Consider the following 16,355-nt stretch of genomic DNA (forward strand, 5'->3'; position numbering starts at 1 on the left):
ATGACGTTTTTTATGACTTTTTGAGGTCGAAAAAAATGTTGACTTTTTTTGCCCGAAAAAAACGCCATACTATACTATGACGTTTTTTTATGACTTTTTGAGGTCGAAAAAAATGTTGACTTTTTTTGCCCGAAAAAAACGCCATACTATACTATGACGTTTTTTATGACTTTTTGAGGTCGAAAAAAATGTTGACTTTTTTTGCCCGAAAAAAAATGTTGACTTTTTTTGCCCGAAAAAAACGCCATACTATACTATGACGTTTTTTATGACTTTTTGAGGTCGAAAAAATGTTGACTTTTTTTTGCCCGAAAAAAACGCCATACTATACTATGACCTTTTTTATGACTTTTTGAGGTCGAAAAAATGTTGACTTTTTTTTGCCCGAAAAAAACGCCATACTATACTATGACGTTTTTTATGACTTTTTGAGGTCGAAAAAATTTGTGACTTTTTTTGCCCGAAAAAACGCCATACTATACTATGACGTTTTTTATGACTTTTTGAGGTCGAAAAAATTTGTGACTTTTTTTGCCCGAAAAAAACGCCATACTATACTATGACGTTTTTTATGACTTTTTGAGGTCGAAAAAATTTGTGACTTTTTTTGCCCGAAAAAAACGCCATACTATACTATGACGTTTTTTATGACTTTTTGAGGTCGAAAAAAATGTTGACTTTTTTTGCCCGAAAAAAACGCCATACTATACTATGACGTTTTTTATGACTTTTTGAGGTCGAAAAAAATGTTGACTTTTTTTGCCCGAAAAAAACGCCATACTATACTATGACGTTTTTTATGACTTTTTGAGGTCGAAAAAATTTGTGACTTTTTTTGCCCGAAAAAAACGCCATACTATACTATGACGTTTTTTATGACTTTTTGAGGTCGAAAAAAATGTTGACTTTTTTTGCCCGAAAAAAACGCCATACTATACTATGACGTTTTTTATGACTTTTTGAGGTCGAAACATTTTTTGACTTTTTTTGCCCGAAAAAAACGCCATACTATACTATGACGTTTTTTATGACTTTTTGAGGTCGAAAAAATTTGTGACTTTTTTTTGCCCGAAAAAAACGCCATACTATACTATGACGTTTTTTATGACTTTTTGAGGTCGAAAAAAATGTTGACTTTTTTTGCCCGAAAAAAACGCCATACTATACTATGACGTTTTTTATGACTTTTTGAGGTCGAAAAAAATGTTGACTTTTTTTGCCCGAAAAAAACGCCATACTATACTATGACGTTTTTTATGACTTTTTGAGGTCGAAAAAATGTTGACTTTTTTTGCCCGAAAAAAACGCCATACTATACTATGACGTTTTTTATGACTTTTTGAGGTCGAAAAAATTTGTGACTTTTTTTGCCCGAAAAAAACGCCATACTATACTATGACGTTTTTTATGACTTTTTGAGGTCGAAAAAATTTGTGACTTTTTTTTGCCCGAAAAAAACGCCATACTATAATATGACGTTTTTTATGACTTTTTGAGGTCGAAAAAATTTGTGACTTTTTTTGCCCGAAAAAAACGCCATACTATACTATGACGTTTTTTATGACATTTTGAGGTCATACTAAAGTATGACTTTTTTTGGCCGATTTTGATGCCATACTATACTATGACGTATTTTATGACATTTTGAGGTCGAAAATTTTTTTCTCTTTTTTTGCCCGAAAAAAACGGCATACTATACTATGACTTTTTCCATGACTTTTTGAGGTAAAAAAAAATGTTGACTTTTTTTGCCCGAAAAAAACGCCATACTATACTATGACGTTTTTTATGACTTTTTGAGGTCGAAAAAAATGTTGACTTTTTTTGCCCGAAAAAAACGCCATACTATACTATGACGTTTTTTATGACTTTTTGAGGTCGAAAAATTTTTTGACTTTTTTTGCCCGAAAAAAACGCCATACTATACTATGACGTTTTTTATGACTTTTTGAGGTCGAAAAAAATGTTGACTTTTTTTGCCCGAAAAAAACGCCATACTATACTATGACGTTTTTTTATGACTTTTTGAGGTCGAAAAAATTTTGACTTTTTTTTGCCCGAAAAAAACGCCATACTATACTATGACGTTTTTTATGACTTTTTGAGGTCGAAAAAAATGTTGACTTTTTTTGCCCGAAAAAAACGCCATACTATACTATGACGTTTTTTTATGACTTTTTGAGGTCGAAAAAAATGTTGACTTTTTTTGCCCGAAAAAAACGCCATACTATACTATGACGTTTTTTATGACTTTTTGAGGTCGAAAAAATTTTGACTTTTTTTTGCCCGAAAAAAACGCCATACTATACTATGACGTTTTTTATGACTTTTTGAGGTCGAAAAAATTTGTGACTTTTTTTGCCCGAAAAAAACGCCATACTATACTATGACGTTTTTTATGACATTTTGAGGTCATACTAAAGTATGACTTTTTTTGGCCGATTTTGATGCCATACTATACTATGACGTATTTTATGACATTTTGAGGTCGAAAATTTTTTTCTCTTTTTTTGCCCGAAAAAAACGGCATACTATACTATGACTTTTTCCATGACTTTTTGAGGTCGAAAAAATTTTTGACTTTTTTTGCCCGAAAAAAACGCCATACTATACTATGACGTTTTTTATGACTTTTTGAGGTCGAAAAAAATGTTGACTTTTTTTGCCCGAAAAAAACGCCATACTATACTATGACGTTTTTTTATGACTTTTTGAGGTCGAAAAAAATGTTGACTTTTTTTGCCCGAAAAAAACGCCATACTATACTATGACGTTTTTTATGACTTTTTGAGGTCGAAAAAATTTTGACTTTTTTTTGCCCGAAAAAAACGCCATACTATACTATGACGTTTTTTATGACTTTTTGAGGTCGAAAAAATTTGTGACTTTTTTTTTCCCGAAAAAAACGCCATACTATACTATGACGTTTTTTTATGACTTTTTGAGGTCGAAAAAAATGTTGACTTTTTTTGCCCGAAAAAAACGCCATACTATACTATGACGTTTTTTATGACTTTTTGAGGTCGAAAAAATTTTGCCTTTTTTTTGCCCGAAAAAAACGCCATACTATACTATGACGTTTTTTATGACTTTTTGAGGTCGAAAAAATTTGTGACTTTTTTTTTCCCGAAAAAAACGCCATACTATACTATGACGTTTTTTATGACTTTTTGAGGTCGAAAATTTTTTTGACTTTTTTTGCCCGAAAAAAACGCCATACTATACTATGACGTTTTTTTATGACTTTTTGAGGTCGAAAAAAATGTTGACTTTTTTTGCCCGAAAAAAACGCCATACTATACTATGACGTTTTTTATGACTTTTTGAGGTCGAAAAAAATGTTGACTTTTTGAGGTCGAAAAAATTTTTGACTTTTTTTGCCCGAAAAAAACGCCATACTATACTATGACGTTTTTTATGACTTTTTGAGGTCGAAAAAATTTGTGACTTTTTTTGCCCGAAAAAAACGCCATACTATACTATGACGTTTTTAATGACTTTTTGAGGTCGAAAAAATTTGTGACTTTTTTTGCCCGGAAAAAACGCCATACTATACTATGACGTTTTTTATGACTTTTTGAGGTCGAAAAAAATGTGACTTTTTTTTGCCCGAAAAAAACGCCATACTATACTATGACGTTTTTTATGACATTTTGAGGTCATACTAAAGTATGACTTTTTTTGGCCGATTTTGATGCCATACTATACTATGACGTATTTTATGACATTTTGAGGTCGAAAATTTTTTTCTCTTTTTTTGCCCGAAAAAAACGGCATACTATACTATGAATTTTTCCATGACTTTTTGAGGTCGAAAAAATTTTTGACTTTTTTTGCCCGAAAAAAACGCCATACTATACTATGACATTTTTTATGACTTTTTGAGGTCGAAAAATTTTTTGACTTTTTTTGCCCGAAAAAAACGCCATACTATACTATGACGTTTTTTATGACTTTTTGAGGTCGAAAAAATTTGTGACTTTTTTTGCCCGAAAAAAACGCCATACTATACTATGACGATTTTTATGACTTTTTGAGGTCGAAAATTTTTTTTGACTTTTTTTGCCCAAAAAAAACGCCATACTATACTATGACATTTTTTATGACATTTTGAGGTCGAAAAATTTTTTGACTTTTTTTGCCCGAAAAAAACGCCATACTATACTATGACGTTTTTTATGACTTTTTGAGGTCGAAAAAACTTTTGACTTTTTTTGCCCGAAAAAAACGCCATACTATACTATGACGATTTTTATGACTTTTTGAGGTCGAAAAATTTTTTTGACTTTTTTTGCCCAAAAAAAACGCCATACTATACTATGACATTTTTTATGACATTTTGAGGTCGAAAAATTTTTTGACTTTTTTTGCCCGAAAAAAACGCCATACTATACTATGACGTTTTTTTATGACTTTTTGAGGTCGAAAAATTTTTTGACTTTTTTTGCCCGAAAAAAACGGCATACTATACTATGACGTTTTTTATGACATTTTGAGGTCGAAAAAAATGTTGACTTTTTTTGCCCGAAAAAAACGCCATACTATACTATGACGTTTTTTATGACATTTTGAGGTCGAAAAAATTTTTGACTTTTTTTGCCCGAAAAAAACGCCAAACTATACTATGACATTTTTTATGACATTTTGAGGTCATACTAAGGTATGACTTTTTTTGGCCGATTTTGATGCCATACTATACTATGACGTTTTTTATGACATTTTGAGATCATACTAAAGTATGACTTTTTTTGGCCGATTTTGACGCCTTACTATACTATGACGTTTTTTAGCACATTTTGAGGTCATACTAAAGTATGACTTTTTTTGGCCGATTTTGAGGCCATACTATACTATGACGTTTTTTATGACATTTTGAGGTCGAAAAAATTTTTGACTTTTTTTGCCCGAAAAAAACGCCATACTATACTATGCTGATTTTGATGCCATACTATACTATGACGTTTTTTATGACATTTTGAGGTCGAAAAAAATTTTGACTTTTTTTGGCCGATTTTGATGCCATACTATACTATGACGTTTTTTTTAGCACATTTTGAGGTCATACTAAAGTATGACTTTTTTTGGTCGATTATGAAGCTTTAATATGCTATGACTTTTTTTTATGACATTTTGAGACCCTACTACTGTATGACTTTTTTTGGCCGATTTTGAAGACTTATTATACTATACTATACTATACTATTTTGAGGGCCCGCCCATCGCTCCTTGCAGCTTTAATTAACATGTTATATCTTGTTTAATTCATACACATATAGAAAGTGTAAAAACAACACTGTGGTTTTGCTGGGTGTATTCACTTTCTGAAATCTTTTTATTGCTGTAACGTGACTGTAACTGTGCAAATACCTAACTACAAATGATGCAAGCACACCAAAGCATCATATGATCAAAGCTTATCAAAAACTTGATCGAAACTGTCTCACAATGAGGACACTAAAGACAGTCTAGGGCCTGAGGGAGAAACATTGCTGGGAGCTATAACGATAGCGATGGACTTACCAACACAACACACCACTGCCTCTGAAACCAAACTGGTCTTACACTTCCTGTCACCAGCTGCCTCAATTTATCTGTTTATCTCTGTTGCTCATCTCTGTCTCCCTCATGATCCTCTCAAAGGCTGCTCATCTTTCTCCTCTCCTTCCCTCTCTGCCTGTATATTTTTATACTGTACATACACACACACTCTCTCACTCTCTTTTTATGCTGTTTTGTTACTGAAGAATCACACAGTAAACAAGCTTTACACCGGTCCTCTTCACCTGTCACACCCATATGTGCCCATACATACACAAACACACACGCTCTGACCTATTTTCAGTATTTCAGTAGTGACAAATTTTGAATGCCTCCTAGGCCTTCCCAAAACACACTGCTCCAACAATCACACACTGGACAGGGAAGGAAGTAAGACAGCCTGTCTGCCACTCTTCTCTCCCATCTGTTGGTGTTTAGTTAAATAAGCCTCTTCCATGACAAACAGCATAGCACAGGGGGGTGGGGATAGGGGGGGTGGGGAGTGGGGGGGTGGCGCTCCTGGCTCATATATCACTGTTTTTATAATGTCTGCGTTTTGGGTATATGGAGATAGAGGGTGGAAGAGAGGTCAGAAGAACCAGGAAAAATCCCAGTAAGTCTGTAAGCCTTATTGATGGCTGAGCTGACAGGTGAGCGTGCTCACATTCAAACACACACTCTGGTTAGGTCACAACCAGGTTTACAGCAGATTGGAAGCTTCCAAAATAAAATACTAGATATGTTGCATGGTTTCCAGCTCAGGTTTAATGTCTTAAACCATCCATTTGCTGATCACTGTTACTGCTTTTATCATATTACCACCAAGAGTAAGAAAAATCCACACTGGTTCATTACAGCTGAACCAGATTCTAAGATGTACTCTTTATTGCTATATGCTGTATGAATGCGTGAATACTAAATGCACACTGCTTCTTAGGTAGAAAAGATTTTCCAAGTCTTTCTGTCTGCGTTCTCATACAGTAAAGCTCTATGCTTGAGAGCGTGCACAAAACACATTCACATAAAGTACAGTGCATATAAAGTATAATTGCAGTGGAGCTCTCTTGTAATGCACTCGTCGGCCTCAGTGGGAATTTCCTTGTCAGGGTTTATAAAGAGGAATCCTCTGCACACTCTAAGTGCTTTGTTGTTGTCACATCTCCAGTCTCTTGTGAGACACACTATGTCCTGACATGTATGTGTGACAAAGCTTCTCTCTTTATCTTGTACATGTCACTGTCTCCATCGCCACTCTCTCCACTCTGCTCCTACCTCCCACGACTAGTCCTACTACTGTTTTCTAATTATCTTAATAACATAATGCTGACCAGCTTTTGTGGGATTCCTGCTGTTTTTAATGACAGTGCAAAACCAGCTGACTGACACTATTAGGAAATATTATTCTGTACACACACACACACGCTACAGATGAGGAAAATCTGTGGTGAAATATCCCAATTAAGAGCTTGTTTTACAGACTGAGTTCATTACGAGTCTCCAAGTGACTGCCAGCAAGTCTAAATGAATGTGAAATGACTCCGCTTGTGCAGACTCATTTACAGTGTGTGCCAATTACAGATTAACATTTAACATGATGCATGCATTTCAATCACAAACAGTATTCATGACTTGTGCAGCAGACAAACGCATGCCGACATGTTAGCATCAGCCTACATGAAGCACTTAATACTGTGGGAGGAATTAAGGGGCAAAGAAGCCAATAACAGTAAACACGCTAATTAGATTACACTGTTCACTTTCACTTAGAGTGGCAAAGCCGCTCTGTGAGGATTACTTTTGATCTTTATCTTTACAGAGACCACTTTATTCAGCGCAGTTTGCAGTCCTTTAGCTCAGTTCGAATTATTCTCAGAAGGGCTGAAGCTGGCACCGTCAGTGGCTGTAGGAATGTGCATTTCTATCTTTTGTTGTGCAGACAGTCATGGATCATGGATGAAGAGATACTGCAAGTGCTGAATTGATGGAAAAAGCGATGACCACAAGGAACATCTGGAACAGCTTCAGCGTTCCTAGGCATGGATTCACCAAGTCTGTAAAAAAAAATCAATGTCCCACTGCACCACAGCTACCGAAGAAGATCCATTTCCACAATTAGTGTGCCCATGTTGCATGAGAGGAACTTCCCTCTCCCTGCTTTTGACCCTCTCCACTAATATTTATACTCAGGACCAGCACAAGTCTCTTGAAATTCACCCACTGATGTATAAATACCTATATGTATTGATAACATATTTAAAATTAACATTAAATGATAGAAGCTAATGAATTTCAGCCATAGAGTATCTTTCGAATTTGTATGGCTAAACATCACTGATGCTGATTAAACATAAACACCACATCATGTACAGCTTGTGTACCCCCTCATTCACAAAATAATGATGTACAGTATCAGGACTTCATTAACTCGTAACTAGTATTGGTGTGAACGATGGGTGAATATTAGAGAGAATAATTTATTTCTTTGTTTAGCTGGGTTGAGCTCTGGTGACCGCAAAGGCAATAGCATGTTTCACATAATTGTCATACTCATCAAACCATTTAGTAAAACTTCCAGCTCTATACTGAAGCATTTTTTGTGTTTCTCCACTCATTAATTCTGTTTTCTTTTATTTGTCACCTGTCTGCATTAGCAGTCAGTCACTGTGATTGATTACATCCTGTCTGACCAACTGATTATAAACTGTCAACCTGTTTTGTTTCTGTGCAGCGTTTTGTCAGTACTGTATAACCGCTAAAGAGCAGTATCAACAATGATGGGTCCTCTGTCCCCCATCTTGTAGCCCTGTCTTGTTCATTGGCTGTAAACTATTTGATCATTTTTTCTGTGTATCAGATAATTAACACACAGAAAGGCAGTATTAGTCTATCAAAGAAGTACTGTAAGGCTGAAACCAACAAATATTTTCATTATCAATAAGTCTGGCAGTTCTTTAATAAGTGATTAATTGAGTCAGAAAACAGAGGATAAAGGCCTATCAGTATCCTCTGAAGCCCAAGTTAACATGTTGAAATAGCAGTCAAAAATCCAAAGTTGTTGTGTTTACTATTATTAAAAACAACGGAAACTACATAAAATGAATTTCAAGAGACTTGTGCTTATTAAAAACAATGGAACCTATTTAAAATATTCACATTATAGAAGCTGGAACCAGTGAATTTTTGGTGTTAAAACTTAAAAAATTTACGATTAATAAGTTAATGAGCTAATTGTTTCAGCTTCAGTGGACTGGATGGTGCATGGGTGCACTGTACAGTGAGGGGGCCAACTGAGGGCCCAAAACCACTTCTTGTCATAGGGTCGCCCAGGAGGTTAAACCTGCAGACCACACACACACACACACACACACACACACACACACACACACACACACACACACACACACACACACACACACACACACAGAATTCTGTCTCTCTAAATGCTCTCTACTGCATAATGAAAACAGATTGCGAGGGCGTGGGCCGTACAATTCTCCGTTTGATGTTTTGTTTATTATTATTTTATTGGTTTCAAGCGGTGACTCACAAACTAGCACTCGCACAGTCACGTACTCATGTACAGCACACACGCAAAGCTTTTAACGACAAATGTCCCGCAAGAGGTCATAAGGAGACACGGATGTAACATGTCATGAAATCATGCCATTAATATGCTCTCTCCTGTCATACACACACACATAAACACACCAATGTAGTCTGAACTTTAGCTGATGGTATCTGGGCTAATCCTTCTGCTTTTAATACTATGGGAGCAGAAGCAAAACTGTCATGATAATACAGCTTTTACATGAATGGGACCAGGGGAAGGGTGGGAGGGAAGGGGGAATGAAAGCGGGTGGATGCTGAAAGGGCAGCAGGAGGAGGAGGAGGAGGGGAGAGAGCGGGGAACACTGGAGGAATGGAGAAAATGAGGATAAGAAAAAAAGCGAACCAGAGAGACAGCTATGACTTAAACCCAGACGCAATAATGGAAATGATTAATAACTCACCCATCTGTGTCCTGGAAGTTGACATTCACTTTCTTTGCAGACCCGAGGAGCTCTGAAACACAAAGAAAGTGGAACAAGAATTGAATTTTGCAGCCAATAAACATTAGTAATAGCTGGTTGATGCCTTTTTATGATCTAACACAACAATGTCAGTGTTGTGTTTAATGTTTACAATATTGTTGTGTTATATGGAATGAGTATTTTGTACTGAGTCTGCAGGCCAAGGAAGCAACGTTTTTCACTTTTTCCTTATCCATTTCACCTGAGTGAAAGACTCAGAAGATGTCATTCATTATGAGTCATATTGTCGTCATATTTCCTTGCCTGCTGTTTGAAGGAAAGAATGTCATTTCCTCGAGCTCAGGCCCCCATCGTGATAATATGTCTATCATTCTGAATATTTACATCACTCAAAGCAGGCTTGTTACAGTGTGTGGTTAGGCATGGATGGAACTCACATTCAAAACTCATAAAAACACAGAAAATGTGCAACCAGAACTCAAATTTAGCGAAACAGAATCCCAAAATACTCAAACGTTATTAAAGTCAGATGAAATGTTACAAAAGTTTCATGTGTTGAAATGAATGTGAACGTTGCACTGGGTAGTTTAGTGACTTCATTGCATCACTTCGGCCTCATGTTGTGTTGTTCTGAGCGCACAACAAGCTGGCACAGAGTTTAAGACCATTTTGTGACTGACCTGTTTGTTAAGTGCGCTTCATGAATAAATTTAAACCGACTTTTGCAACATGTCACGCTTGAGCGTAGATGGTGATGTTGCATTATGCATATACATTAAAGCTGTGTAGGCTGTGAATAAAACAACATCATCTGCAACAAGGACCTGAATGTAAATTTGTGTGAGTCTGGAAATAATGTAAATATATGATACTAGCGCAAAAATGAGATGCAATTCCATCACAGGAGAAGGTAGAGACAGATATAGACACTAATACAGCAAATACCCCAATAGCATAATTTGGTTATGGTCTGTTATGGTTAGGCTCTTACCAACTCAGAGTATCGTACAGTAGAATATTAGAGTTCCTTTGAGTGCCGGGCATTACTCTTTAATTTCAAACTGTGTGTGTTTAAACCTGCTGCCTGCATCCTGTCAAAATCTCCATATTATCTTTTTAATTTTACAGGTTCAGTATTTCTTTCGCATTATGTGCACAAGTATAAATGCTTTATACCAAATTCTGTGATCGTTTTACAGCTTGACGTGTGGCTTCACCCAGCTATTGAGAGTGGATCCATTGGGTTTGTCTTTTTGTCTCACAGTGATGATGTCACTGTCTCACTCACTCATTCACAGCTCAGCAGGCCTGGTGACTGGCTCGCAGCCAGAATAAATGCCACAGGTGAAGTAACACTGATGCCGGTTAGCAGCTATACAGCTTCCAGACTGATGTATTTACAGGTAAAGGAAGTCAGAAAGTGGAGGACATTTGGTTTAGGTCATGTTCGCTGTTAACACACAAACATATTAACACATATACTGTGCATGCACTGAAAGGAAAGATGCAGACCCGTACACACAAATACACACACAAATGTGTACAGCTGCACTAAGACTACTGACACAACATTTTGCTACTTTCACCCACATTATTTTTCATTTTCTACCCTCTGTTTCTCTGTCTCCTGTTAAGCTGATGATGCAGAACTGTGGATAAAGATGACCCTGCACTCTCTCTTTCTGTTCTTTCTCTCTTTCCACACATGCACACTCCCTCCAGGGTGCAGGAAACAGGACAGTCCCTCTATTGTAGAGGAGACAGCTCCCAGCGCCACTGGGAGAGGAACATTGATTTCCTAACAGGCTATTTCTGGCTGCTAAATGCAAGGATTCACTCACACACACACACTCTCTAAAACACACATACATGGACCAAGAGCTTTCAAAGGCACTATCTACATCCTCTGTGAGTGTGTGTGTGTGTGTGTGTGTGTGTGTGTGTGTGTGTGTGTGTGTGTGTGTGTGTGTGTGTGTGTGTGTGTGTGTGTGTGTGATATGCATCCACTAACATGCATTACAGTAATATGAAGGTGTGGTGAATGGTGGCAAAAGGAAAAGAAAGGTTGAAAAAGGCCAGAGAAACAAACATCAAACACTTCATAGGAGACAGACAGAAAAGGACACAGGAAAACATCTGAAAATTTTGGATATCTGATAAGGGCCATCCAATGACTGGCTTCTTCTCAAAAAAGAACAAAACACACACGCACGCACGCATGCACACACACACCAGTCTTTGTTTATGGTCTTCTACATCTGTCTTGCAGCCACCAACTCTGACCTTTTGAGCCCATAACGTCATGGCCACCAGCCATCAGACGTGACCCCTGCCTCTTTGTAGCCCTGTTATGTGACAGGAAAATGGACACACCCTTTGGAACAAGACAAAAATCCCCCCATTTAATCTGAAGGTGTCTTCATGACAAACCTTTATGAGGAAAACTTTCCACTCTGGTGTTTGAAAGTTACACCAAAAATCCAACCTGGATACAATTTTCTCTTTCTCTTACCTCAAGCTGCCTCGTCTGCATCATTTAGTGATATCCTACATTTCCCAAAATGCCTTTTCAACAACCTTAAAGGGAATGTCCCTGAACTTCAAAGCAGCCTAATAATAAGGTGTGCAGTGTGCACACTGCAAAGTGAACATATTGATCATTCTCAGTAGACTAATCAGTCTGAACAATTTAGAGACCATCAGCTGAACATACACACACACACACACACACACTTACTTGCTATATAACGCAAACACAGTGATGAATACCTCATTTCAAAGTTTTTGCTCTTGCATCATTATGTCCGTGTGTGTGTGTTGCTCAGAGATATTGGACAGCAACAGAGTAGACAGTCATAACAAACAGTGAAACCATGGTTATGGAGAGGACAGCCAGCCGAAAAAGACACACTTCTTCAAAACACTCCAACACTCCACACCCACAGAGCTGCAGTCTCATTAGAAGAATTCTCTCTCTCACACACACACACACGCCACAAACACAGGGTGCAAACACAGATACTGTGGACATGCATACGTTCATGTCCAAACACCCCACAAAAATGAAATGCATGCTTAAATGCACTAATAAAAAGTACACACACTCCCACACATGCATTCAAAAACACATAAACCCTCTGTCTCTCCCTGTACACTTCAGACATAGCTGCGGTAATGTCAAACACTGCAATGACTGCAGGTTAATTGAAGTCACTGTCAAAGCATCTGACAGCACCCATAGCTGTTTCTTGTGTTCTACCAGCCTAGATCTGCCAGAAGGAAGGACAGCATCTGCACAGTAAACTGAAACATAGGACAAAAATCTTCACCAGCTGAAAACCATGTCATTTTAATAGTTCTGTGGAAATCTGAAAACAAATTTTCAACACAGAAGCAAAACTTCTCTGAAAATGCTCAAGGCAAGCAATCTTGAAAAAAAAACTAATAAATAAAAATGTGTTATTATAAAGTCAAAAATAAATGTTATTTAAAATGTTGAGCCCTTGGGGAGTTTGGGAGGCTGGTTTCTGTGTATATGCCAGTCAGGATTTTGGGCATGCTGCCTTCCTCAAAAAGATAAAGCTAAAAACTTGGAATGCAAACTGAAAAATAACATCAACAAGTGGATTACATAAACCAGAGAAACTCACCATTTCATCAGCAGTAAACATGTATGACAAGCGCAGCCAATGATGGACTGCAATTTCAAGAGTGAGCAAAATATAAGAGCTGAGTGTGTAACAACAGTATTGTATGTATGTAAGTAAAATGTACGGTGTATGGAGAAATGTATGGAGAAATAATAAACTGCTGACAATAATTGCACACAATGAGCAAATGCAAGTTTTACACTTGACAAACAAAAAAAATCTTAACTCAAAGTCAAGGTGTTTACAAGATGTTTCCAGGGATTTCAGCCAAAGGATGGAGCATGCTTAGGTGTCCACCTTGAAATTAAGCAAAAGCGCCAGAAAACTCTAGATGGAGGACTTTTAACAAACTACTATAATAATACATATTACAACTGAGACCGATGAAAATGCCATTAATTGTATTTTTAATTTTATCTTCAAAGAAAAAAAAAAAATAGAATTTTAATGGTACTACATAAGGGATAACCAAAATGTTATGACAATTTATCCAGAGAGGAATATGAATGTTTCTCTACCTAATTTCATGGCAGTCAGTGCCCAAAAAAAAAAAAAAAAAAAAACTGATTGCACTGCACAATTACTGTTGAGTAAGGGTATGTTCCAAGGCTGTATTTTTTTTGAGAAGTTTTCTTACTTACTCAAATGGTTACCCTTTTACTTCAGCTCCATATATACAATATGTGACATTTTAGTGCGTGTGTGTGTGTGTGTGTGTGTGTGTGTGTGGCTTTGGAGAAAACAGAACCAACCCAACCCAAAGTTAACATCACAGTCCACTGTGTCCACTCTCCTCTGCTTGTCATGTGTATTCTGAAGGGGTATTGATCGTTCCCTGTTAACATGCCCCAGTAAATGTCAAAGTTCAGGGACAGCTAAAAGGCACAATGACTTTGTAATTGCAGTGTCTATGCACAAGCAAGCGTGCACGTTTAAAAAGGTTAGATATATTCATATTCCAAATATGACAGTGAAGGTAAAAGAAGAGACTGCATGTGTGTTTTTAGGGGAATTATTCACAGTCTGCTGATGATCTGTTTTCTCTCCCCTGGCAAAAATTGGGCTGATCTTATCCTCATGGGAGAGGAAAAGGGAACAATGTCACTGCTCTTCTTAACATGCTGAGCTGTTATATATCTAAGAAACCTACCTGAGAAAGACTAAGTCCAGGGTAAAGACAACTTTTAAATAAGGGAGTTTATTTTGTTCCATCATGAAATACATTTACATTACAGAAAGGAAAGGAAAGGAAAGACCCTTAGCCCTGTTAGCTTATAGCTGTAACTCAGTGCCTCCCCAAATTTCTTTTCCCTTTCTCTCTTCCTCTCTCTCTCTCCCTGGCAGTGAGGATGGAAAACAGTGTGCTGGACTGGAAGTGCTCTCTGAAAGTAGACCTGTTGTCTTGGCTCTGATCGATCTGTCCCCAATTCCCCTCCTCCTTTCCACCCCCATTTCTTCACTTTCACATTTCTTCTTGTGCCATCCCTCCCTCCAGGTCCACAAATGAGAAAGGCAATAGTTTCCTTTTCTTTCTCAAGCGTTTCCCTCTCTGTTCCTCGACGGTAGCACTAAAATTACTTTGGCAGGAGTTGTAGCAGGGTCTGTCTCCATGCATTTGTCCTGCATTATTAAAGTAGACTCTTTGCTTTTGAATGTTATCCAGCAGAGTCAAATCAGGAATGTTGTAAAACTACACTTTCATGTCAGTCTAACCATTCTCATAAATCAAAGAAATGTCCCTTTATTGACCTCCCTCTGTCTTTTGACATTTGTAATCCTGTTGATCCTATGTCCGGTATCTATTTCAAAGTTATCGTTTTATTAATTTATAATTTTATCTTTTCATAGAAAAACTCAAATATTCTGGTGTAATAAGCAGTACCACAGGTTTATGTTATGGTCATCAGCTTTAATTATTTCATCCTTGTTTCTAAGAAGTCGTGTTTGGTCCCTTGTTTTGGTTTTTTGGCCCTGCACTCGCCTATTCATTCGCACCAGGCAGCTGTTTCCAATGAAAAGCTCTAGTAAAGCTCTAGAAAAAATATCCAGCACCAAACACCAGACAAACGTTAGTAACTGGTAACATAGTGATGCATTTAGCATTTAAATATTGGGCTTTCACTCACCAGGTGGCCAGAAACACCACCCAAAATGAATGCTGATGTTGCTCTGTATCTCCTAGGAGGTGTAGATAGCTCGCTGCTCACTAACAAGTTCGCCATATCAGCTAAAAATGTGACATAATTTGTGTTGTGTTCACAGCTTGTTTCCACTGCCCCCAGGTAGACCAAAGTTATTGCAGGTTTAACATTTTTGTGATTATCTGAAAGTCCCCTCAAGCTTTTCACCATTCATCTGTTTCATTCAGAACATTAAAGTGATTAAAGTGTAATTTTGTATCTCCATGTAAAGACCCTGTTTCCCCTAACTATTTCTGGAGAATGTTAAACAAGTGCACAATAACTTTCTAATCGAGGTCACTGCAGAAAATTAAAAAAAAAAACATATGTTTTTACTACAGCATAGGTTAGATACACTCAGATGTTGTGGGCTTTATATTTAGATTTACCCCCAGGAAAAAAATAAATTTAGCACTGTGACAGTAGTTGCCGTTTTTAGCATCTGTTCGCTGTTAAGCAGTTAGCAACAGAGTTTTAAGTTCTGTGGTTGGATGTTTCTGACAGACGTGCTCCTCGGGAGTCACAGCTGACTTTATTATGTCCACAGGCTTTGACTTTTTATCAAGGAAACCAGATATTTTCTAACATAACTGTTCATCTTTTGTACTGATGATTCAACCAGGAGGTATTCAAGCCCATCCAGGCCTTGAAATGCTCCAACTGCCTGTCAACTAACATTGTCTAAGCCGAAAATGAAAGAGACTTTTATGTCCAGAACCCTGGGCATCAAGGTCTATAATACACACACAGACATCCACACAGTCGGCTGGTTCATATCGAGTTATCACTCTTCTTCATGCCTGTGTGCTCGTGTGTGTCTGTGGGTTGAAAACTTGTTTTGCTTTGTAATGCACTGGCTGACCTCCCTCTTATTTTCTGACATCATAAAAGGACATGGCCGCCCTCATGTCATCAAATAAGGACAGAAGCTTTGCACAAGACATCATATAAGGACA

The 16,355-nt window shown here is 37.2% G+C and overlaps 1 protein-coding gene across 5 annotated transcripts in view; it reads right to left on the bottom strand.

Annotated features, from left to right (window-relative positions):
• The window catches only part of caskin1 (CASK interacting protein 1), a 157,013-nt gene that overhangs the window by 102,912 nt on the left and 37,746 nt on the right, over positions 1-16,355 (bottom strand). For all 5 annotated transcript variants that reach the window (XM_041062580.1, XM_041062581.1, XM_041062579.1 and 2 more), the window contains exon 2: positions 9,549-9,600. In XM_041062580.1, coding sequence (XP_040918514.1) covers positions 9,549-9,600 — 52 coding nt within the window. The remainder of the gene's footprint in view (positions 1-9,548; positions 9,601-16,355) is intronic.

Source organism: Toxotes jaculatrix, chromosome 18 (assembly GCF_017976425.1).
Source record: "Toxotes jaculatrix isolate fToxJac2 chromosome 18, fToxJac2.pri, whole genome shotgun sequence".
Lineage (NCBI taxonomy): Eukaryota > Metazoa > Chordata > Actinopteri > Toxotidae > Toxotes > Toxotes jaculatrix.